The sequence below is a fragment of the Staurois parvus genome, unplaced genomic scaffold (assembly GCF_062004578.1).
Source record: "Staurois parvus isolate SC_StPar_1 unplaced genomic scaffold, SC_StPar_1.0 ptg000961l, whole genome shotgun sequence".
NCBI classification, from domain to species: domain Eukaryota; kingdom Metazoa; phylum Chordata; class Amphibia; order Anura; family Ranidae; genus Staurois; species Staurois parvus.
This window is the reverse complement of record NW_028318757.1, coordinates 28705-55796: the sequence shown is the minus strand read 5'-3', so window position 1 is coordinate 55796 and position 27092 is coordinate 28705. Positions and strand designations below refer to the sequence as shown.

Below are 27092 nucleotides of genomic sequence, written 5' to 3'. Positions count from 1 at the left end.
AAACAAACCCCAACCTTCTGTTATGAATGGCAAACATTAACTCAGAGACACACATTTAGGACATAACATAGCAGTCTATCTTGGTGGGCTATGAGTACAGATCACTGAGTAACTCTTCCTAGCCCTAAACATGGCTAAGGCACTCCGCTGCCACATTACCGTGACGCGTACCCGACACCTCCTCTCTTGTGGTCAACACACAAGGTTACCACACACCCAAGAGAAATTGTGTCAAACCCCTCAGTAGGTCCACTCCTCTTCCACCTCAAGACTGATACATAAAAAACAAAACCAGGTAACAGATAAGCACATGCAGGTAAGGGTGAAATAAACTCTGGGCAAGCAATGTTACCTGCCTTTTAGTGACCTTTTAGCAGCCGCACCAGGCACAGGAATGAATCAACAACAAAGACAGGATAAGCACTGGTAAGATAACAAAATATATTTTACCATGCTCCGAGAAGTGATCAAGCTCTTGTCTCGTATGTTGCGATTGACACCCTTTCTGGTCGGCTGTCCGCGGGTTCATTACCCAGAGTTCCCGGGTTTCTCGGCACCAGTTGATTTAGTAGAGGACTAAATTGTCCAGTGCTTATCTGTTCCTGTCCTAATTTATGATGCTGGTTTGGAATATGCGCACACTGGAAAAGACTCACGCTGACACACAAGTTCAGTCTATGAACACTTCTAGTTTATTATAATGAGAAAGTGAGCTTATATATGCAAAATGATGCAAGAGTCATGTGAGAACAGCATAAGCATTATATTAGTCTTTGATTGGTCATTTCCACACGAAAACAATCTCCGTCATGGTATAGGTGTGATCTTCTTCCAAGTCTTATCTTATCTGTGTGTGAGCAGACATTTCTTAAGCAAGGATTTCTTATAGTACCCCAAAGCCCAGCAGGCAGAAAATATTCACACAACATATGTATTAAAGTATAAAAGTAAATATTTATAAAACTTATAGAAATAGCGTATATATATATATATATATATATATTTTCAATAGGAAACGAAATAGGCATTTTACCAAATCCATCACAGTACTACAGGTGCAAGATCAAAGAGAGAACTTTGTTTCGAAAAATACAAACACAACTTTCTATGTAGGAAGTTTGTGAGCACATGGTAAGGGTCAGACTGGAAACGTTATTCCCTACCGTACAGCTTTCTTTTGCCACCCTGCTCCTACACCAATCTCTTAGATAGTCATAGTATTGTATAAGATCTTAATGTCACTCAATGTGCAGTGAAATGGACACTGAAAGAAGTAATTTGCTCACTCTGTATAAGTGCACCTGGAATCAACAACTAGAATAGGGCAAATCGTCACCCTGCTTTGCTGTTAGTGAAGGTCTAGATTTATAAACCCAGAGTGGATGAACTGTGGGAACACAATATACTGTCCCACCAACAAAAATGCATAGGGTTTGCAGAGACATCAATTATAGACAACACCTTGGAACCTTTTATTTATTACACAGTAATTGACCACCAATACAATGTGTAGGTGGCTGCCTGCCACCCCTAGCAGTCCCATTACGCAAAACCACAACCTATGTTGCCTAAGCAGAGATCAGGCCCTTCATGTAGATAAATTCTTACTTTTTCTCATTCCCCAGCAAAATAGAAATACATTTTTTTTCAGATTGCTCTGCTCAAGATCCTTCTAGCTGCAGCTCCAACTTCCAAAGCAAAGACAGATTCAATTAATATTTTGGCAGATGTCCTTCCAGAAGAGATGCCGTAAGTGTTACAGTAATGTCCTAGCTTTGTGATTTGTGCTTAAAAATGTACTTACCTGTGTTTTTTGTTTTTGTTTTTTTCCAAGAACCACTGTACTGCAGAGCATGAAACTTGGAGTCGATGTGAATCGACACAAAGAGATCATTGTTAAAGCTATTTCTGCTGTGCTGCTACTCTTACTGAAACACTTCAAGCTCAATCATGTTTACCAGGTTTGATTTAAAATTTTTCATATGAATATCAACAATGTCATCCTGTACATATTTAATATAGTAATTCATTTACTTGTATCCCAACGTATCGTGTAGAGTGGTGCTTTATATTTTGTTAACCAATTTAAATTCACACATAGTGTATCAAAGAAGTCCTAAAATTCAAAAACATGCTGTTTGTTTCACTGTACTTCTTATAGAAGTTAATTGTAGCCGTATTAGTGCACTTGTGACAGAAACAATTGACTTCTGTCCACGATAGTTTTTGTATTTGCACAAAGGGGGTCATAAAACTGTTGGATAATGATTACAAAAACCTAGGACTAGATTCAAACCATTATCTTTTGAGTAAAAATAGAATTATCATTCTTAGTTAAAATGTTTTCCTTTTCTGCATTGTTTTGAAATTGCCATTAAGAACTAAAACATTCAAGTCTCTCATAGTGTGGTCTGCTTGTGAGAAATGATGACCCACAGGTGTGCAGAAATCATCTTCCCTATGTTCCTTTTTTTCTTTTCTATTTTAATTTTTATTTGATTATTATACAGAAAATAGAAAACATCCATTATAAAAATATTTAATATATAATCCATTTTCCCCAAACATTTCCCCAGTCCCTCCCCCTCAGCCCCCCTCCCCCACACAATCCATCCCCCCACTCCACACCCAATCCATCCCCCCCTCCACACCCAATCCATCCCCCCTCCACACCCAATCTAGTTCTTCTCTCATACCTATCTGTCTGTTTCAATTTCATCTCTTTCCCATATTTACCACATTAACTCTCCAATTTCTAGACTTCCCCCTTTACTCTAATCAGTTCTGTATATATTTCTGAAGTTTTACATTTTATCGAACTAAAGCATGTTTTCCTTAATTTTTCCATTTTATCCTCTTCCATATGATACAATTCCTCCATTCTAAAGATACCCTCCACTCTATTTATCCAGTCTCTGATTTGTGGTGCATCAGTTACCTGCCAATACTTGGGAATCAGACCCTTTGCCACACTAATTAAATGATACAATACTATATTTTTATATAATTCCGATGGGGGCTCAAAATAATAGAATAAACACTTCCACGGTCTCTCTGAAAAGTTATCTTACATATTTCCTGATTAGGTTGGGTTATTTCACTCCAATAATTCTGTATTTTTGGGCAACTCCACCATATGTGTGCCTTCTCCACATCCTCTCCAACATAAAGGGGAGATTAATACCTGCTGCTTATGGGCTACACTTGGTGTTATATACCATCTAGCTATACATTTATAGTTCATTTCCACTGTATGCATATTTATCACCTTATGTGTTAATTTGAAAACAATATTCATTTGCTGTGGTTTAATTTCTACTCCCAGTTCCTTCTCCCATTTTCCCAGAAACCCTGGGGGGTCTACTCCTTCCGTGTCCACAAGGATCTTATATATCCTTGAGGTAACATGTTTTGGAGTCATATTTCCACTTAATAGTTTTTCAAATGGATACATATCCTCCAATGTCCTCAGCGGTTGTGGAAGGCTTGCAGCAAAATGATTTAGCTGGTAATATCTCCAATCATCCAACGTGACAAATAAGTCTTTATTCTTTTTAAAATTTTGAAGGGTGTGCAATTTCCCATCCTTTATAATATCTTTCAAATGTGCATTCTTATCCTTTATCCAATTCCCACTTATTTTATCCTTCCCTGGGGGGGAAAAATCCATTCCCACTAATGGGATCATCAGTGAATTAAATTTCCATTTTTTTTGACTGTGTACTCTATCCCAAGTGCCCAAAACTATCCTAGTCAGTGAACTAATATCTACATCCAGTGTGTGAAACTTATGTGGCATCCATATAATCTTCTCTAATTGAGCTTTACTTACTATCCCTTCCATATTTACCCAACTCTTCCCTTGTGAATTAAATGTCCAATCTACTACTCGTGATAAAATTACTGCTGTGTAATAAATCCTCACATTAGGTAATCCCAAACCTCCATTTCCTTTTGCTTTGCTCAACACCTCATAGCTGATTCTTGGTTTCTTATTTGCCCATATAAATTTAGTAATCATCTTTTTAGTTATCCCAAAAAAGGACCCTGGAAGAGAAATCGGGAGCATGTGGAATTTACACAGAATTTTTGGAAGTATCACTATCTTAACCAGGTTTTTTCGTCCAACCCATGAGGCTCCGCCTTTTAAGAGTCTTCTTCCTTTATTTCATTTATTAAAGGGATGTAATTTGCTTGATATAAACTTTTTAATGAGGTGGTAAATTTTACTCCAGGATATCCTATTTCATTTCTCTTCCAAGTAAAGGGGAATTCTTTTTGGAGACCAGTCTTCTCTGACACTGAGAGATTAATATTTAAAAATTCTGATTTTACAGGATTTATTTTCAAGTTTGATATCTTCCTGTTTTAATACTTTCATTAAATTGGGCAACGGTATTCTAGGGTTAGCAATGTAAAACAACATCATCTGTTCCAGGGACAAAACAAGCAATAGAGGATAAAGGGGACATCCTTGTCTAGTACCATTGTACATTCTAAAAAAACTGAGAAAGAGATCCATTAACCTTAACCGCTGCTGATGGGTTTTATGTAATCCTTTTATCCAGTTCATCATTTTAGGTCTTATTCCTAATGTTTCTAATGTATCAATCATAAATCCCCAATTAACCCTATCAAAGGCCTTTTCAGCATCTATCGACAAAAGTATTGCCGGTATCTATTCTCTTTTTTAGCTCTTTGTACAAGGATCAAGGATCTCAGGCCATTATCCCTTCCTTCTCTTCCCGTTATAAAACCCACCTGATCCAAATGAACCCATTCAGGCATCAGATCCTTCAGTCTTATTGCCAATACCTTCGCGTATAATTTAGTATCTGTATTTAATAATAATATAGGCCTATAACTAACACTATCCTTCCCTTCCTTTACAATGAGCGTGATGTGGTCCTGCAATAACGCTACTCTCATTTCCAACCCCTCTCCTAGTGCGTTTATATATCTACCAATTTTGGGAACAAGAAGATTGAATTTTTTAAAATACCCCACTGTGTACCCATCTGGCCCTGGGTTTTTACCTCCAGTCGTGTTCTTTACGGCTGAGTTAATTTCCTCCAGGGTAATAGGAATCTCGAGAGTCTCTAATTTTCCTTGTGTTAATCGTGACAAATCTATCTCACTTAAATATTTCTGTCTAATTTTTTTCCTTTCCTCTTTACTTTCCCTTTGGTTGCCACCCCTCACATCATAAAGTTCACTATAGTATTTATAAAACCTCTTAGCAGTATCAGATGTATTATACGCTATTTTTCCCTTCCCATCTCTAATTTTTTCTATAAAATTTCTGGCTTTCTTGTTCTTAAGTGTTCTCATTCATTAAATGTTTTCCAAGTCTATTCCCCCCTTGGTTTCTTTATTTTGAAACCTTATTAAATATTCTCCTTGACTCTTGTTCCATCAGATCTTTTAACTCATCTCGTTTCAATATTATCTTCTGATATATATCTATTCCGTTCTTTTTTTTATGCATTTGTTCCAGTATATGGAGCTCTTCCATCACCAACTTTATTTTTTCCCCTTGTTCCTTCTTCTTTTCTATTCCTATAGAGATCAGTATTCCCCTAATATAAGCTTTATGTGTCTCCCAGACTGTTGCCGCAGATATATAATTGGTCTCATTATACTCAAAGAATTGTTCAATTCCCAGCTTTCTCTACTTTGGGGTCCTGTAAAAGCATTTAATTTAACCTCCAAGAGAGTATTTTGTCTTTGCCGCCTCCTACTTGTAACCTCATCGTAACGGGAGAGTGGTCAGAGATAGACATAACCTCTAAGTTGGAGCCTATCAATGTCTCTATATAATCTAGTCTTGAATACGAACCATGCACATGGGAGAAGAAGGTATAGTCTCTTTCTCTTGGATGATTTACTCTCCACACATCCTCCAGTTGATGTTTATATAATAGCTTCTTCAGTTATTTCAAATCCCTATCCTCTTCTCTCCTTGTACATGATGTCACATCCTATTGAGGGTCTAAAGACAAATTAAAGTCCCCCGTCACGACCAGATACCCCTTATTAAATTCAGCAAGTTTCCTTAGCACACCCTCTAAGAACTCCAAGAGCTGGGTTTTTATTTGGACAATAAATATTAGCCAATGTGTATTCCCTTCCTTGTAACCTGCCCCTGATAAACAGAAACCAACCCTCAGGGTCTTCCATTCTGTCCTCCAGGGAGAAGGCAACATTTTTTGAAAACCCAATTGATACTCCTTTTGCCCCTTGTACTAATGAATGTGCATAATACAACATTTGGTGATACTTCGAATATAGTTTCACATTTGTGTTTCGGGTTAAATGGGTTTCTTGAAGAAATATTACATCTATTGAGTATTGTTGGACTTCCCTGATTATCTTATGTCTTTGGGAGAGTTTAACACTTTCACGTTATAGGTCATAACGTAATCCAACTTATTTCTGTTATAATTATTTTGACCTATTAGCTTTCCTTCACACGATAAGAGATACAGATAGTTTGTAATGTGGACCTTCTTCCTCATCCCTATCCCATTCCCTCCCACCCATCCTTCCCTTCCTCCCACCTGCCACCCACCTCCTCCCCCCTCCCTCCTCCCCTCCTGGCCTACATTAAGCCTTGGAATCTGTTGTAGGGAAATTTCTACTAACGATTCCTAATTTAGGGTGAAACTCAAAACATGGCCACCTCTCCTTCGCCTGGACAGATTCCTGTCAATTCCTAGTTTGAAGGCGACCATGTGCTGAGCCTCCCGGACCACCAGACTACTCTGTCCACCGTATCCCCCCTCTCCCCCCCTTTTATCCAATTTGGGGGGTGAAGACCAATGAGGGACACCGTGAGGCCCAGGGAGAGAAAGAAGAAAAAAAAAAAAGAGGGAGGTGGAAAAACCAACCCCTCTACTCTCTCCACTAGCCCCCCCAGGCTGCGTTCTCCTAATTCTTCTTCCTAGGTATCTGTTGCCACCCTCCTGGACCCTGTCCTTCCTTCTCCCTAGCCCCTTCTGACCATCCCTCAATATTCACTTTCTGCAAGTCCAATTTATCACAAAGTCATATTCTTCTAGGTATCTCAGCCTTGCCGATCTTCCGTCTTTCCACCCGATTAAGCTGGCTGGGAAACCCCAATTGTATCAAACTTTTTTTTCTCTTACATGGTTTAGTAATGGTTTTAAGGATCTCCTCCTCGCCAATGTCTCTGGGGAAATATCGGCAAACATTTGTATGACTGTTTTTTCATATTTTATTTCAGTGAGGTCCCGCAACCCTTTCCATATCCGATCTCTGTCTCCTAAGTCCTGGAACCTAGCAATCACATCTCTGGGATTTTCTACTGGAATTCACTTTGGCCTTCTGACCCTATATAATCTGTCCATTATCAAGTGATCCATCTCAAATCTTCACATTATTGGGCTATAGATTTTTTTTAATTTTCCCAAATAAGTCCTCTTCCTGCCCTATTTCTTATGGTAGACCTCTGATCCTTAAGTTGTTCCTTCTGTTGCTATTCTCCTGGTCCTCCAATTTAAATAATAATTCTCTCTGTTCTATCCGCCTCTCCTCTGCTTGCCCTTCTAATTTCTTAATTTGATTTGCATATTCCGCTGTTTTTCTCTCTATTTCTTCCATTCGAGTTAATATATGACCCAAGTCATTCTGGGGAATCCCGATCTCCTTTTTCAGAACTGTCTCCAGTTTTGCAAACATTTTTACCTAGTAATTTTTTAAGAGTGGATGAGCTAATAACCCTTCTTGTTCCACACTTCTTTGTTCTCCTATACTTTCCAAACTTGAACTTTCTTTATCTTGGTTCTCTTCCACATTCCCAAATGACAATCTAAATTGATCTCCACCAAAAGTAGTGGGCCTTTCACAGTGATGTTCTTGAGTTAGCGGCTCTGGGCTTTTTTTTCCCTGTGTGGGCAAGTATTTTTTTATCATGGAAGAGTTCACACAATTGGGGGATTTTGAACCACCCCCTTTAGTCTGTCTCTCTCATTTTTTCTTAGGACTTTACCTTTTGTTTACCTCTTAATTTAAGGGTCACAAAACACTGCCACCTATATAGTCCTCTTTATCTTTCCCCACAGCAAATTGCTAGAAAGTCTGTTTTACTCCTTCATGTATTTTAAATGTAGTGAAATGATGGATGGGTGGATGGATGGTCCCTCTGGGTCACAAGTCCACAGGACCCCTCTATTTTATTGTTTCTTCTTCGGACAGCAAACACTTAGTATGTTAATATGATGCAGAAAAGTAACAGTTCGTAGACATATTCTACAGAGTCTTATTGCAACTCACCTTGCTCTTTGTGCTGCTTCTGTGTTGTTGTCCCATCTCCTTTAAGATCCCCAGTACTAACGGGATCCTCTTCAGATCATGTGTCTTTGTACCACTGTTATTCTCTCCCACAGTGGGCTTTGGGAGAGCTGTTGTGGGTATACAATGTGATTCAGAGAGGGGTAGTGGATCTCTAAGGATATTTTACCTCAGGGGGACACTGGGCTCCGGTCCCACCGTTGCCCACTTCCAGGCATTTTCAGGGAGCTGCACTACACCGCTCAGGCAGCCCCCAGGCACCTACGGGTCCCTCCGATCCCTGAGGTCCCCTCCTCTTTCCATTCTTCTGCCCTCACTCGCTGCCAGTCCCCCGCCGGCTTACAGAGCACAGAAGGACCAGCTGCAAAACTGCTCCCCGCACCTCCACTTCACTGAGGCTCCGGTCCACCGCACGCTCTGTCCTCAGGCGTACTCCACTCCGGGTCCGGGTAAGGCTCCTTCAACCTAGGACGCCTCACATGTTAACGGGCTGGCATCCGGAGCTCTCCAGCCATGCTGCTTACGGCTCCATGTTGCGGCTCCTCCCCTCTGTTCCCTATGTTCCTTGATGGTGTATCTGTGCAAATTCATCCTTGTTTGTAATGTCTGTCCTGTTTCGCCAACATATTTTGCATTGGATGAGTTACACAACATCGCTGGAGGTACAGCTGTATGATCCTGTGATTATTGAAGGTCCATTTTGAGTGTATAGCATCTTTTGATAGATTAATTTGGTTGCAGAGTTTACATTTTTTTTTTTTTGCAGGATCTAGTTTCTTTATCTGTTACTTCACAATCAGAATGAAGTTTCCTGCTGAATAATTTATGTCTGAGGTAGAGTGGTTGCCTGAAAGCTAGTATTAAGAGTTGTTGGAAAATTTCTTTCAGAGTACCATCCTCTGTTATGATTGGGTTATAAATCCTTGATCATCTTTCTTATCACTTCTAGTGCTGGATTGTATGTGGTTAACGGTTATTTGTTTTTTTGTTTCTCTTTGTATTGGAGGAGATTTTCTTTTCGAGTTTTCAAGGTCATGTTTTTTGCTGGTACTGATGGGTTTGTCCTTGTAACCCTTCTTATGAAAAGAGACTATTAGTGTTCTGAGATTCCTGTATATTGAGGTGTGCAGCTTGTCATCCCTGCTGATATACTGTCTAGGAAGTTGACTTTGAATAGTCCATTTTTAATTTGATTAATGGGTGAAAGGTGTTGATCAAGGAGTAAAATTGTTTTAGGTTTTCTTCACCTTCTGACCATATAATGAAAATGTCATTGAAATAGAAAAAGTATCTAAATAGATTTTGTTGTATGTTGTTCGGGAATTTGTCCTCCAGGTCAAACATTTGCATATTGGTGTGTCATTTTACTTCCCATAGCAGCACCCTGAAAACAGGGTACACTGAAGATCAATGTCATTTTTGAAGGCAAAGTAGTTGTGTGTAAGAATGAATTTATTGAGCTGTGTAACATCCTCAGTGCTGTACTTGTGGTTTGGTGAGGATGATAAAAATCTGTGACATGCAGCCAACCCATCCTTGTGAGGGATCTTGCTGTACAGAGATTCTACATCCATAGTGACTAGTAGTGTATTTTTTGGTAATTGTTGTATATTGATATACATTAATGAGTGATGGTATTGTGAATATCATGTTGCTACATCCCTTATTAGACACCATGAGACAAAATGTCCTGGGACTTTTTGGCAGCAACATTAATACAATGAATAAACAGTATTTTTGATCAAAGAATCTTAAAAATGGAATCATAAAAATCTAATTGTATTACATTTATGTAAAAATCTTTCCTTGAAAGACAAAGGTTACAGTCCTGTCTGGATGACTCCAGTGTTACATGCAAACATCTTATAGTGCAATTCTATATCATGTAGTATATGATATGTCTGCAATGGAGATAATGACACTGCTGACTAAAAAATACCATGTATACTATAATGCTTATTGCAAAAGGGCCATCTCCAAAGTGAAATGGCTACAAAATGAACATGAAGGTTACAGTGTCATGTGTCAATCTCCAGTACAGTTAACAAATCGACGTGGAGGTTACAATCTCAATTAACAATCTCCAGTATGATGCTCTCAATGTGTTTTCACTATGAGTACATCTTCATCAGGGTAAACTGGAGAGGTCCCTACATGTATAAGAGAAAGAGAGAAAGGTGGATGCCATAGAGATTTGTATTGGAAATATATAGATACACACAAGAGTCTGTATGCTAAAAGGTATCGCATAAAATTTAGGTTATAAATTGCCTCCGTGTGTATTGCTTCAAAAGGTCCCGGATTAGTTCAAAAAAGGATAAGACCATGGGTAGGGAATTCGTAAGCCATAAGATTTGATTGCATAGGGAACTGGTGTCTACATAAAATACCCAAGAGTCTTATTAGAACATATCATGATCTATACTGATGTCTTCAGATGTGTTCTCCAAAAAAAATTAGCTTACCATGTGGCACTTACGGATAGGGACTCTGGGATACTGCACATGTCTACACAGGTAGAGAAATCCTCCCACTTTGTGGGGCTTTATCTAACCCATAAATGGTTCAAATCAACTGTGGATGGGTTACCAAATCATCCCCTAGCCTGCATGAGATGGCTCCCTCAGTGTCCTATGACCAGTACCACGCATGCATGATGCGCTGATGTCACACATGCATGGCGTCAGCCACACCCATCGGCAAGAGGGGCACCCACACCTGCACGGTGACATCATCCCACACTCAAGCCACAGGTGGACGATGACAGTGCGAACATGTCTCGCCCACCAGCTGTGTTGGGGCAAGGGCGAGCAGGGGATACGCCCTGTGAACCAGAAGTTCCCCCACATCCACACCGTGGGGATATTGGCCCCCAGAGCCAACAGGGGGGCTCACAGACTTCCCTGGCCAAAACTCAAATGATAAAACTCAAAAGCAAAAACTAAATTCCATCTATACCACAATATTTGCCAAAGTTGTAAAAACATTTTTATAAATGACCTACCAAATTTTAAAACAGTATTGTCAAATTACAACAGGGGATATCAAAATATATATCCCGTATCAAAAAAAAAAATATTGAAAGAAAAGAAAAAGTGGAAAAAAGGGGGAAAGGGTGAATCAATTGTTTAGTCATTCTTTCCTGATACAAACCCTTTCAAATGGGGTTTGAAAGTAATAGTATCGGGGGATGTGACCTGGATGATGATGGACACGTGGGTGCTGAGCTCCATTCCCAACATCCTGACACGATATTCAGATTGTCTTCTGGCACTTAACTGTTCTCTTGAACTTACCTGGAGCCTTGTTTCCACCTCTTGCCATGTCTGCCCCTCGGAAGGCTGCCTCTGCTACATGCTCTTTGGACAAATGTTGGAGACTGGAGCGGGACCCACCGAAGGAAGATGGCACCTCCCCTGCCTTGGACCTTACCACTGCTGACACGACAAAAGTGCTTATGCCAGGTGACACGAGCTGAAGATGGGTATATATCTTATGCGCCAGGACATGCACAAACTCCGTGACCATGTCACGGAGACCAATGCCCATATCAGTTAAGCGGAGGACACTCTCCGCGCTCTACGGCACACCTCCTGAGGCCATACAGCGTCAGTTGCAAGAGCTTGCCCAGAAACAGGATGACCTGGAGAACCGGTCCAGACTCTGCAGCCTCAGCTTCAATGGCTTTCCGGAGGGCTCAGAGTACCCAGTCACGTTCTTCAAAAACCTGCTGATCACCACTTTTGGCAGAGCGGCCTTTTCGTCCACCTTAGCAGAGGAACGAGCGCATCTCACGCCAACCCTCGGAGGGCGCACCTCCTTGAACCTTCATTGCAAAACGTTTCAATTTTAGAGACCGAGACACTGTCCTATGACTGACTAGAGAGAGAGAGACAACATCCCCTACCAAAATGTAAGAATATTGGTGTTCCCTGACTACTCTGCCAAAGTCCAAAAGCAACGATCCCACTTCATGGATATCAAGCGGTGCCTTTGCACTAAACACCTGAAGTATACCATGAGTATACGCCTTCGGGTGGTGGGCAAATATCGGGTGCATTTCTTTGAGGATCCAGAGACGTCTTCATCCTGGCTCGACCAACATCATGGACATCGTAGCCGCCTCGCTTGACCCAGTTACCACCTCAGGGAGGTCGTGAGTATGTCTTTTCCTTCATTAAGGGGCCAGAAGGAGACTTTGATTCTCCCCTTTAAAGCTGGATGTGACTTTATCCCAGGACCCTGTCTTTCTTCCCAGAGACCTTCTGAGTTCTCTACAGCCCGACACTACCACTGAAGACCTAACCATATTACTTTTCCCTCACTCCCCCTACTCCCCCTTATTTAGCTATTTTACATTATTTCTCCATGCCTCTTTTTTCTCCATATGGGGGGCCTGGTACCCTGGAACTTTTACCATCAAGCGGATGCTCTCACATCCAGCCAGCTTTTCTATGATCTACTTTAAGTTGACATTTGCAACTTGTGCTCTACTCTCCAGCGAGTGTTCATCCCCTTAGGACTGTGTTTTATGATTGTTTGTTGTGGGACTTATGCCCCTACCATGTTGGGGAGGTGAAGGGCGGGTTGGGGAAATGCTTAGGTTTTTCTATATGTTTGTTATAGTTTGTACTTATCAGAACTGTTGGTACATTGCATTGTCAAACATTTGTGTATAGACACCCTGTTCCAAATTATTATGCAAATGATATTTTTCTCATTTACCTAAATAATTTATGTAAATTACAGTCAGCATAATTCTCATGTTATCAACTATTAAGAGTACAATTAAAATTTTATTGAACAAACCTAATGATAACAGTATTTTTTTTAAACATAAAAAACGTACAATGCACTGTTCCAAATTATTACGCACACTTTATAGGTCGTAAAGAACTGAAAATTGTCATTTGTTGTGTTTGCAGCATATTTACTGAAATCAAAAGCTATTTCAATCAAACTTTTAACAACATTTTAACTTTTTAAACATTTTAACAGGTCACGTTACATTTTAACATAGGACCCCTTATTTGATAGCAGCTTCACAAGTCTTGCATCCATTGAACTTGTGAGTTTTTGGACCATTTCTGCTTGAATTTGTTTGCAAGATGTCAGAATAGCCTCCCAGAGCTGCTTTTTGGGTGTAAACTGCCTCCCACCCTCATAGATCTTTTGCTTGAGGATGCTCCAAAGGTTCTCAATAGGATTGAGGTCAGGGGAGGATGGAGGCCACACCATGACTTTCTCTCCTTTTATCTCCATAACAGCCATTGATGCAGAGGTATTCTTTGCAGCATGAGATGGTGCATTGTCATGCATGAAGATGATTTTATTACGGAAAACATAGTTCTTCCTTCTGTACCAGGGAACAAAGTGGTCAGTCATAAAATCCACATACTTTGCAGAGGTCATCTTTACACCTTCGGGGACCCTAAAGGGGCCGAGCAGCTCTGTTCCCATGATTCCGGCCCAAAACATCACTCCACCACCGCCTTGCTGACGTCGCAGCCTTGTTGGAACAGGGTGGCCGTCCAACAACCATCCACTACTGCATCCATCTGGACCATCCAGGGTTGCACGGCACTCATCAGTGAACAGGACTGTTTGAAAATTAGTCTTCATGTATTTTTCTGCCCAATGCAGCCGTTTCTGCTTGTAAGCATTGGTTAGTGGTGGCCGAATAGAAGGTTTATGCACAGTTACAAGACTCTGGAGGACTCTACACCTTGATGTCCGCGGGACTCCAGAGGCACCAGCAGTTTCAAATATCTGTTTGCTGCTGTGTAATGGTATTTTAGCAGCTGCTCTCTTGATCCGATTCATGGATCTGGCAGAAATCTTCCTCAATGTGCCTTTATCTGCACGAACCCGTCCGTGCTCTGAATCAGCCACAAATCTCTTATTAGTGCGATGATCACGCTTAAGTTTTCGTGAAATATCTAATATTTTCATACCTCGTCCAAGGCATTGAACTATTTCACGCTTTTTGGCAGCAGAGAGATCCTTTTTCTTCCCCATATTGCTTGAAAATGGTGCTCTGCTTACTACTACTCCTTTAGTAGTTTTTCCTTAACTTGGACTCACCGGCCAATCTAGTTATCCCAGGTGTCCGAGATTGTTTTCAGTGATCAAAAGCGCCCAGAGACACAATGCCATCCATGAGTTAAACTGAAAAACAAAATATTTAATCTTTGTGACACTTAAATAGAATTTGCATAATAATTTGGAATAGGGTGTATATACTTCCTTATGCTCAGGATGCTCTCCATAATTTCTCAGCCATGGGGGTTATGCTATCGGCTCCCCACTGATCCATGTTATACAGTACCTCATGGCTTCGGTAAAGTTTTTTTACATGGAACGTCCACGGGATCTGTTATTAACTAAAGCGATCAACCATATTCAACTGTCTTAAATCCCAACAGGCGGACTTAGTAGTGCTGGTCGAAACGCATGTCACAGACCAACTCCAGCTGGCTTTGAAGCACCTGTGGATTGGCTGGGCATACCATGCCACTGAGTATTCTCACGGGGTGTCTGTGTTGGTGACCAAAATGGTACAATTTGAATTGCTCTCACTTAGCATTGACCCCAATGGGAGATACATTTTCAGTCATGTAACCTTGTGTGGGCGTTACTTTTTAATCCTGGCTTGTTGCATTCCACCCCCCTATAATTCTGCAGCGGTCATCGAGGGTTTTCTCTTAATGGCTCAACACCCTACGGTACCTGCTATATGGCTTGGCGACTTCAATATAGTTTTGAATGCTACTCGGGACCAGTTCCATAACAGACCCTCCTACCCCAACGACAACCAGACTTGGTCATTTGTTCACTGATTTTGCTCTGACAGATACCTGACGATAAAAATACCCCCAAACGCAGGCGTTCTCTTGTTTCCCAGCGATTCATTCCACCATGTTCCATATAGATTTCATACTTGTGTCCTCAATTTTGCTACCTCTATTGGAAGATGCAGGTTTCCACCCAAGAATTCTATCCGACCATGCCCCTTGCAGGGCCACTCTTCATTTAGCCCCACAAGCACCTCATGGTGGTTGCACCCCTTTTGGCTATGTTCTAACAGACCATGAGGACATCCAGCGAGAATGGCAGTACTACTTTAATATAACAACACATGCAGCGCTATAAATGGTTAATATAAAGTAACATATAAGGTAATACGTGATGGACTACTAGTGCTTAGTGGTGATTGATAAGTGTCCTCATAACATAATGCAATAGTCCCAATAAACTGTGCAAAACGTGGTTGACTCCGTGCTGAAAAGTGTCTAATATTATGCACTCACCAGAAAGCGCATAATATGCGCATTTGAGTTGTCAGACCACTCCTGGTCCCAGAAAGTTGAACCTGTATGGATCATCTGGCAAGCTGTCACTCTGATGAGAAAAAACTTTTCCTTGGCCAGCAGGGGGATTCCCGACATCCAGAGACCCTTATAGGACTGATCCAGGTTCCTTAACCAGGGCACTCATATGAAGTATCCACCTTAAGAGAGGGGGGGCTTGACTTGGTCAGCATCGCGTTCATTCACATGTGAATGAACGCGATGCTGACCAAGTCAAGCCCCCCCTCTCTTAAGGTGGATACTTCATATGAGTGCCCTGGTTAAGGAACCTGGATCAGTCCTATAAGGGTCTCTGGATGTCGGGAATCCCCCTGCTGGCCAAGGAAAAGTTTTTTCTCATCAGAGTGACAGCTTGCCAGATGATCCATACAGGTTCAACTTTCTGGGACCAGGAGTGGTCTGACAACTCAAATGCGCATATTATGCGCTTTCTGGTGAGTGCATAATATTAGACACTTTTCAGCACGGAGTCAACCACGTTTTGCACAGTTTATTGGGACTATTGCATTATGTTATGAGGACACTTATCAATCACCACTAAGCACTAGTAGTCCATCACGTATTACCTTATATGTTACTTTATATTAACCATTTATAGCGCTGCATGTGTTGTTATCTTAGTGTGAAGGTTTGAGGTTTGTGCCTTTCATGCCAGCTGCTTGTTATACATCTCCAAGCGCTCGTTAATTATTCTTTTTGCTGTTAGTACTACTTTAATGTCAATCGCAACACGACATCAGTGGGATCAATGTGGGACTCATTTAAATTACATGCCCGCATGGTGCTATCAACACGTATCAATAGACTGAAAGCCTCTTCAATAGTATCATTTAACCCTGGGGGACATGTTGCTTTCAATTTAAATATCCATTTCTGTTCTAACTGTAAAAAGACCTTATTCCAGTCCTGTTTTCTTTGTGAGACATGGACATGATCAGTGGCTGTAAATTTTATTCTCGGAGGTTTATGTTCATGTAATAAGGCTGCATGTCTACCCACAGGGAGAACTGCATTGCAGACCTTCATACTGTGGATATGTCTGTACATACGGCACCTTGCCTACTTTTTCCTCTATCTGGTGTTTTACTGATGAATTTCTGAATGATTGGATCTTGTGTTAAGAGGGACTAATGATTTTTTTTTTTTTTTTTTAATTTGCTTGATTTGTAATTGTTAATTGGTTTACGTTAGTAAAATGATCCATGTAGGACCTTGTTGGTTGGGCTCCTTTTTTGGTTTATAGAGTAGTTGATCACTAGATGATTTGATTGCTCTATTATAAGCTTTTTAAAGGCATGTCTTACTGTAGCCTCTTCTAATAATCTGTTTCTCAAGTTATCGGCTTCTACTTTAAAAGTAAATTCCTGAGAGCAATTCCGTCGCAGTCTGAGGTATATGGAATAGAATTTAAAAGAGGCTGCGGGTGGAAACTATGAGCGTGTAGTATTGTATTACCCGCTGTACTTTTACAGTAGAGACTGCTTATTAGACGCCCATCAGGTTCTCTAAGGATGATAGTATCCAGAAAATTACCGTATTTTCCGGCGTATAAGACGACTTTTTACCCCTTGAAAATCTTCTCAAAAGTCGGGGGTCGTCATACGGCATACTGACACTTTTTAGGGGGGTGGCGCGGTGCCGCCGCCGCCCCCCCCCCTTCCAAAGGAAGGGACACTAAATACAGGGGTGGGCAGGGGCTGCTGTTTCTTACCTGGCTCCGGTCCCACGACGATCCGGTCCAGGAAGCGCGGCTGCTCCTTCAGTTCGGCCACTGGATGTTCGCATGGCTGCTCGGCTCCGCCTCCTCACCGGTCATTGGCCGCCAGAACTGTAGCTCAGGAAAGGCACACAGGCGGCCAATCACCGACAAGGGGGCGGAGGCGAGCGGCCCTGCGAAAATCGAGTGAAGGAGCGGCCGGTAAGTGTGCCGTGTAGAGGTGCTGCTGCAACCACATATGCTGGCTGCAGCAACACCATACTAGAACAGAGGTCAGCAAGTGTAATTGGTGTCAATGGGAGGAATAGTGCCCCATCATTGGTGTCACTGATACCAATGATGGAGCACTATTCCTCCCACTGACACCAATGATGGGGCACTATTCCTCCCCCCCACTGACACCAACGATGGGGCACTATTCCTACCCCCCCCCCACTGACACCAATGATGGGGCACTAGTCCACCCCCCACTGACACCAATGATGGGGCACTAGTCCACCCCCCACTGACACCAATGATGGGGCACTATTCCTCCCACTGACACCAATGTTTGGACACTATTCCTCCCACCGGTACCAATGATGGGGCACTATTCCTCCCACTGATACCAATGATGGGGCTCTATTCCTCCCACTGACACCAATGATGGGGCACTATTCCTCCCACTGACACCAATGATGGGGCACTATTCCCCCCACTGATACTAATGATGGGGCACTATTCCTGCCACTGATACCAATGATGGGGTGCTATTCCTCCCACTGACACCAATGATGGGGTGCTATTCCTCCCACTGACACCAATGATGGGGCACGATTCCTCCCACTAATACCAATGATGGGGCACTATTCCTCCCACTGACACCAATGGTGGGACACTATTCCTCCCCCTGATACCAATGATGGGGCACTATTCCTCCCACTAATAACAATGATGGGGCACTATTCCTCCCACTGACACCAATGATGGGGCATTATTCGTCCCCCTGATACCAATGATGGGGCACTATTCCTCCCACTAATACCAATGATGGGGCATTATTCCTTCCACTGATACCAATGATGGGGCACTATTCCTCCCACTGGTGTGCATTGCTAGAGGGGTAGTCTTATACGGCGAGTATAGCCCAAACACTACATTTTAGCAGGAAAAGTAGGGGGTTGTCTTATACGCCGGAAAACACGGTAACTGTCTTAGAAATATGAGACATCGTAAGTTTCAGGTTCAGATAATTAGTATTTAATATATAAAACCACTTGAACAATAATTCTTCAGGCCCCTCCCATATGAGAAAGACAGCATCTACGTACCTCTGCCTTCTGGAAATATGGCGGGTGTACATTGAGAGGTCCTCACCGGAGAGAAGGGATTGCTGCCATTCCCCCAGGTACAGATTGGCATAGGATGGGGTGTGCAGGTCCCCATCACTAAAATTGTGGTTAAGGATGAACTCTAGGCCAGAGGATGTACTCATTTTAGAGCCAGTCCTGAGTTCCTCTCTGAGTCAGTATCCTTTGAATCGTGGCTAGCCCCAGATCATGGGGTATAGAACTATATAGCGCTTCCACATCTATCGTTACAGAAAAGGCATTCGCAGAAATAGTGAGATTGTCTATTAGTTGCAAAAAATATATTGTCTGGTGCACATGCGCGGGGCCACCAAGACAGACATGTCCACCTGAGGCTCCGCACAAAGACGGGGATACAGCCTCCCAGACACCGCTCCTGGTCTGCTTTGGCCCCGTGTCACATCGGGTTGCCGTGGCAACCCCCCTCTGCACCCCCTGACATGGTCTGGGGAGCTGGCAAGCATCAGCCACAGAGGAAGCTGATCAAAGAGGCTTTAGCTAGAGCCTCCTCCAAGGCCTGCACTATCCACACAGACACAGGCTCAACCTATGCTGCACTGCAGCCAGCTCATTCCAGCTCAAGAGGCTCTTCTGATGGGGAGTCCGACTCTGACATGGGGACCCCCCTACGCACTACCACCTCTGTCTTGACCTCCTGAAACAATTTGCACAAGGCCCTGAAACAGATCTTGGATGCATTACCAACAAGCTATCCAAAGAAATCCGCGAATTGGGGCAACGTACCTCTCATCTAGAACACCGAGTTGACAACCAGGATAACACCCTCCATACCCATTCTGATGAGCATGACTTTTGTATGACGAAAATGTGACCTTGCAGTCCTGCCTAGAGGACTTTGACAACAGGGCCCGCCGCTCCAACCTGCCAATCCGCTGCCTCCCAGAAACAATCACGGACGTTCTTTCCACTGTCACGACCCTGTTTCAAGAATGTGCCCGGCGACCAATTGAACGCCTTGATATGGACAGCGTTCACAGGGTGTTGGCCCCTCGTTGCCCAGATGGCCCGCCACGCGACATTATTGCCAAATTCCACTATTTTCGCACAAAAGAACAGCTTCTCCAAGCTGTTCGTACCGCAGGATCCCTGACATTTCAGGGCCATAGCTATCAATTGTTTCAAGACCGTTGCCCCGGTACGACTGCCAAACGTAGAGCTATGAAACCCCACCTTCTGGTCCTTCAGCAGCAAAGCATTGCCTACAGATGGAGCTTCCCAATCGCGGTTCGGTTCTCCTTCCAAGCCCGGGTGTACACCTGTAAATCACCAGACGACCTCCTCGACACACTGCAGAACCTCCAGCTACAGCCCCATATGGTCTCAACTTTTGTTCCCTGGCACCCCCGATGGGTTACAACACTCTTATAGGCCACCGGGTCCTTAAACTTCTTTGGCGGAACAAGAACCTGGGCACCTACTGATACAAGTTGGTGCCTACAGAATTATGTTTTGTTTTTTTTTTTAATTTAAATATTTATTTTTCAAAGCAATAACAAAACACTTTCAACAAATTCATAATAAATATACATAACTATTTCTTATTACTTTTATTTTTCACTCTTAAAACAATGTTTGCTGCATAGTTCAGAGCTATCAGTTAGCAAATATAAGAAATTAGGTTTAGGGTATTATATGAACGCTGCAAAAAGCCTGATACCGAAGTATTGGAGGAAACCAGAAGTACGGAAAGAGGAGGATTGGATAGAAAGAGTAAACTGGATTCGTAGGATGGAGAAGCTCTATTATATGCAGGAAGATAAGATGGAGGTATATTATGCGAAATGGGAAAAATGGGAAAACTCTGAAGTGAAAGTGAAAAAGTGAATGAAGGAAGATATAGAGTGGATGGAAGGGAAGGATATTCTTGCTTTGGAGAAGAGGAAGTGAAAGAATGCAGAGTGGGGGGGGTATTGTTTTACAGAATTATGTTTTTACCTGAGTTGCGTTTCCCCCCGGATTTTTGCACTGCCCTGGGCTATCCTTGACCCTCGGGTCCTCCTGCTGTGTGGATGTCTTAATGCCAACCTTTGGGCTCTAGTAGCCCTCTAGCTTTTTTTTTTTTTTTTACACTTTCAACTTTTTAATTTTTCTCTTTTGCTCCCCAGTGTGACTTCCATGCTCTTTTTCTCCTCTTCTTGGCACCACTCCGAATATAACTCACCCAAGATCTACCATCTCTTAGCGGCTTGCACCCTTCCCCCATGAGTCCCCTGAACGTGCAGGGCCTTAATGTCCTGCAGAAACGAAGCAAAGCTCTCCACTATTTCGCTTCCCAACAGCTCATACCATCTGCCTACAGGAGACGCACTTCACCTCCACTTCCACACCCAAATTTTTTGGCCCCCTCTATCCCCAGGTTTTTACTGCTTCTGGTGCTTCCAAAAGAAGAGATGCCTTCCATCGCCCAACCCCTTTTACTCTTCATACAGAAATCAAAGACCCTGAGGGTCGATACCTCCTTCTGTGAGGGCTACTCCTTGACTCTGAAGTTACCATCGTCACCTATTACGCTCTTAACCAGGGCCTACTACCGTTTCTCTCCCATTTCCTGACTATCACGGATCACCACAAACGTGTCACACTACTCATTTGCGGAGACTCTAATTGTACAATATACCCCTTTCTGGACAAATCCCCACAACCGACTCTTCTGCCGGCCTCCAGAATGTCTTTTCAACAACTCCTCCATCGTCACTCTTTAGTCAATACGTGGAGAGAACTTAACCCTGGTGAAACGCCGGTACACCTTTTACTCGCATCCTCCCCAGACGTTTTCGCGTATTGACCATATATTTTTGACTGTCAGATCCTCCTCCCAGCTTCTTGCCTCTGACCTTCTCCCTATACCTTGGTCGGACCATAGTGCAGTCCTCACAACCATCTCATCTCTAGCCACATCGACACCTGAGACTTCTTAGGTACTAAATGATAACCTTCTATCCCATCCTTCCCACAGCTTGGATATTGAGATTGCTCTCAAAGAGTACTTGTCCAACAATTCCACTCCAGACATCTCTCCCCTCCTCCTATGGGAGGCACACAAACCTGTTCTTAGGGGATACTGTATTAGCAAAGCATCTTTTTTAAACAGAGAAAAACGTTAGCAACGTTCCTGTCTCGAGGGGAATTACAATCAGTTTCATCTTGGTCTTCCAGGCTGCACCATCACCTAGCACTTGTGAAGCCTTAGAGCAATCCTGATTGGAACTGGACCTTTTTTTCACAGATCAAGCGGAACTCTCTCGCCATAGACAACACAAATACTACACTAAAGCGAACAAGCCTGACACGTTCCTCGAACTCTCGCTCCACAGACTGGACCGACCTACTAAGCTGATCCGGCTGCGTGTCTCACCGGGCCATTATCCAGAATGCTTTAGGGGTTGTGCGATGGTCGGAACTTACATACATATTTGGTGGTTTTGTCCGGTTGCCCAAACCTTCCGGACTGAAATGAATGCATGTATTGACAGGTACTAGAAGCCAGAATACAGAAAGGACACTATTGATAAAACTATTATTATAAATATATAAAATACAGGTGAATAGGAAAGTGCCATTGGGTAAAACTTATTAGCAGTCATAAACTGAAAAAAAAAAAAGCATTATTATCAATGCTATATGGGATCTGTAAATGCATATATACCGTATTTTCCGGCGTATAAGACGACTGGGCGTATAAGACGACCCCCTACTTTTCCTGTTAAAATGTAGTGTTTGGGCTATACTCGCCGTATAAGACTACCCCTCTTCCAATGCACACCAGTGGAAGAATCGTGCCCCATCCTTGGTATCAGTGGGAGGAATAGTGCCCCATCAGTGGTATTAGTGAGAGGAATAGTGCCCCATCATTGGTATTAGTGGGAGGAATTGTGCCCCATCATTGGTATTAGTGGGAGGAATAGTGCCCCATCATTGGTGTCAGAGCGACGAATCGTGCCCCATCATTGGTGTCAGTGGGAGGATTAGCACCCCATCATTGGTGTCAGTGGGAGGAATAGTGCCCCATCATTGGTATCAGTGGCAGGAATAGTGCCCCATCATTGGTATCAGTGGCAGGAATAGTGCCCCATCATTGGTGTCAGTGGGAGGAATAGTGCCCCATCATTGGTATCAGTGGCAGGAATAGTGCCCCATCATTGGTGTCAGTGGGAGGAATAGTGCCCCATCATTGGTATCAGTGGCAGGAATAGTGCCCCATCATTGGTGTCAGTGGGAGGAATAGTGCCCCATCATTGGTATCAGTGGCAGGAATAGTGCCCCATCATTGGTATTAGTGAGAGGAATAGTGCCCCATCATTGGTATTAGTGGGAGGAATTGTGCCCCATCATTGGTATTAGTGGGAGGAATAGTGCCCCATCATTGGTGTCAGAGCGACGAATCGTGCCCCATCATTGGTGTCAGTGGGAGGATTAGCACCCCATCATTGGTGTCAGTGGGAGGAATAGTGCCCCATCATTGGTATCAGTGGCAGGAATAGTGCCCCATCATTGGTATCAGTGGCAGGAATAGTGCCCCATCATTGGTGTCAGTGGGAGGAATAGTGCCCCATCATTGGTATCAGTGGCAGGAATAGTGCCCCACCATTGGTGTCAGTGGGAGGAATAGTGCCCCATCATTGGTATCAGTGGCAGGAATAGTGCCCCATCATTGGTGTCAGTGGGAGGAATAGTGCCCCATCATTGGTATCAGTGGGAGGAATAGTGCCCCATCATTGGTGTCAGTGGGAGGAATAGTGCCCCATCATTGGTGTCAGTGGGAGGAATAGTGCCCCATTATTGGTGTCAGTGGGAGGATTAGCACCCCATCATTGGTGTCAGTGGGGGGTGGAATAGTGCCCCATCATTGGTATCAGTGGCAGGAATTAGTGCCCCATCATTGGTGTCAGTGGGAGGAATAGTGCCCCATCATTGATATCAGTGGCAGGAATAGTGCCCCATCATTAGTATCAGTGGGGGGAATAGTGCCCCATCATTGGTGTCAGTGGGAGGAATAGTGCCCCATCATTGGTGGCAGTGGGAGGAATAGTGTCCCAACATTGGTGGCAGTGGGAGGAATTGTGTCCCAACATTGGTGTCAGTGGGAGGAATAGTGTCCCAACATTGGTGTCAGTGGGAGGAATAGTGTCCCAACATTGGTGTCAGTGGGAGGAATAGTGTCCCAACATTGGTGTCAGTGAGAGGAATAGTGTCCCATCATTGGTGTCAGTGGGGGGTGGAGAAATAGTGCCCCATCATTGGTGTCAGTGAGGGGGGAGGAATAGTGCCCCATCGTTGGTGTCAGTGAGGGGGGAGGAATAGTGCCCCATCGTTGGTGTCAGTGGGGGGGGGGGGGGGAAGTGCCCCATCGTTGGTGTCAGTGGGAGGAATAATGCCCCATCATTGGTATCATGGGGCACTATTCCTCCCACTGACACCAATGACACTTGCTGACCCCTGTTCCAGTATGGTGCTGCTTCAGCCAGCATATGTGGTTGCAGCAGCACCTCTGTACGGCACACTTACCGGCCGCTCCTTCACTCAATTTTCGCGGGGCCGCTCGGCTCCGCCTCCTCGCCGGTGATTGGCCGCCTGTGTGCCTGGCGGCCAATCACCGGTGAGGAGGCGGAGCCAAGCAGCCGCGCGAACATCCAGTAGCTGAACTGAATGAAGGAGCAGCCGCGCTTCCTGGACCGGATCGTCGTGGGACCGGAGCCAGGTAAGAAACAGCAGCCCCTGCCCACCCCTGTACTTAGTGTCCCTTGGAAGGGGGGGGCAGCGGCGGCAACGCGACGCCCCCCTAAAAAGTGTCAGCATGCCCTATACCGGCGTATAAGACGACCCCCGACTTATGAGAAGATTTTCAAGGGGTAAAAAGTCGTCTTATACGCCGGAAAATACGGTAATTTATAGATATACTCTAAAAAACGTTTGCTGATTTGAAGTTGCATACATCATATACGGTCATAAACAAATGAAAAACATAGTACATAAATCAATAAATAAGTTAGTAGATGACATAAATAAAATAGCATAAGTACATAAACATTAGTTATACATAATATGAAAATATAAATTATGTATTCAAAGGAGGGAATAAAATATATTTATATAAAGGTAATTGTGTGACATCAACTATTCTCTATGAAACAGTTTATGTCGATGTCGACATTATGACCTGCAGGGGTCAGGGTCTTGATCTCATAAAAGCAGGGTGTTTTGCTTACAGTCCATCCAGAGTGCAGTAGAGTTCTTTGTTGTATCTTCTTGCTGCTTTAGTTACCCTGTTTTAGTTAAACTGCTGTTTCGCACTCCAGCAGAAAATGCACTCACGCAGGACAATGCCCTATCTGTGACTGAGCCCCCTCTCTGCGAGTTCCCCCATAAGCTGGTCTACGTTTATAGAGAGATGATCAAATGAGGAATCCTTCTCCACCCCAATTAGGAACTGATAATTCATATGTTTATGAATGGGGGTGATTGGTCAAGCCATACCAGGCACAGGCCAAAGTCATAAAAGATGATTGATTCTCTGATCACAGAGGCAAAAAGGCAGTGTGAATCAATCACCACAAACAGACAAAAAGATATAGATTGATTATCTTGAATTTTGCAGAAAGTCAGTGCATAGCAGTGAGACAAGTTAAGGTGAAGATGAGACAGCAACATTTACCTGTGAAAAAGCGGATTTCAGCCGCGGCCAAACCGGATCGCCGGGCATCGGCCCGGGTCGCCGCCGCTCCGTTCCCCGATCCCTGACGACCTGCCAGCCTCCCCAGGGCCCTCCTCACTAGCCCTGGATCCATCCCTGACCACCAGGAACCAGCTCAGGCCCACTGATTGCTGCTCCGCTGCCCAGCCCGCTGGCCTGCCTGTCTCCCTTGAGCCGTCCCCATCAGCTCTGGGCCCACCTCAGGCCACCCTGCACCCAGCTACCGGCACCCAGCTACTACCTCTGGACACCCTGCACCCAGCTACCTGCACCTAGGAGCTGCTCCAGACCACCCACCACCATGCAGCAGCCGGCACCCAGCCTCGGACCAGGGACCTCTCTCCAGGCCACCAAGCAAATTGAGACGTCGCTGCATCTCCGCCACCTGCACCGAGAGGGGCACCCAGCTACCTGCACCCAGCACCCTGCCCCAGCCTAGGGGCTGCTTCAGACCACCCAGCACCCTGCATCAGTGGGCACCCAGCCACGGGCCACCCAGCAAATCGAGACGTCGCTGCACCCCCGCCACTCGCACCGAGAGGGTAAGCCTCCACTACCAGTTGCCTCCCTGCTCCCCTCCGGGTACCACGCAGCCGGGCACCTACCACCACACAGCCCTGAGCCCTATCCAATCTGGCGGAGTCAAGCCTGCCACGCGGCCTTCAGCACCCACTGACACCAGGCCCTACCGCTCCCATGGATGCTGGGCCCCTAGCATCCCTCAGTCGCTGACCCGCAACATCCGCATGCACTGGCTCACTTCGCTCACGGACGCCGAGCCCTACTGCACCTGCCAACGCCTAGCCCACTCCACCTCCAGATGTCGGTCCACACCACCTCCTGACGATGACCCTTTAACACCTCCCGACGCTGCGCCCTTCAGCACCTTCATCGCCTCCCGACGCCGAGCCCTCAGCACCTGACGCCCGGCCTCAACATCTCCAGTCACCGAGCCGCCAGCATCACCAGACGCCATGCCTACCAACACCCCCAGACATCGCACCCTACGACCCCTCCGCTCGCCGAACCACCGGACCCACTGAAGACGTGCCGCAGCACCCACGGACGCCAGCATACTGCACCCACAGACTGCAGCCAGCCAGCTGCTGCCCTTCACTCTCACTCTCCCCCTACAGAAGGACTCAAATGGACTCCTCCACGGTGATACAGACTCTCCACATCACCTTGCCCTGACCTGTATCCCTTCACATCCCCCGACCAACACTTCACTCACCCCAACATGCCACCTGCACTCCTCCTCCTTGTTTTCCTCTCCTCCATCCCAAAAATCGCCTCCCTCTACCTGCCTACCCCCATAAAGCTCTACATTGCCCCTTCACTTCTCCCCTCTCCCCACTACGGCACTCACCACCTACTCCTGCTACTCCACTCCCCCGTCGACCCACGTGCCACCACTATCAGACCCACACGCTCCTGCACTTCCCATTCCCATGCCACCTTCCTCACCCTTCTCCTATCCGCTGGGGACATCTTCCCCTAACTCCCCCCCCCCCCCCTCCCCAGAGCGCCAAACCATCACCAGCAACCTGAACCCGGCCCCCCTCCACTCGGCTGCCGACCGCCTACACGACAGCATCCTTCCACTGTCATGTCCTGACCTAGCCACCACC

General features: G+C 44.5%; 1 protein-coding gene across 1 annotated transcript in view; it reads left to right on the top strand.

Moving 5' to 3' along the window:
• The window catches only part of LOC149441653 (striatin-interacting protein 1-like), a 301884-nt gene that overhangs the window by 250097 nt on the left and 24695 nt on the right, over nt 1-27092 (top strand). Inside the window, exons 15-16 of the mRNA XM_089657068.1 lie at nt 1652-1749; nt 1835-1961. Of these exons, the coding sequence (XP_089513194.1) occupies nt 1652-1749; nt 1835-1961 (225 nt within the window). The remainder of the gene's footprint in view (nt 1-1651; nt 1750-1834; nt 1962-27092) is intronic.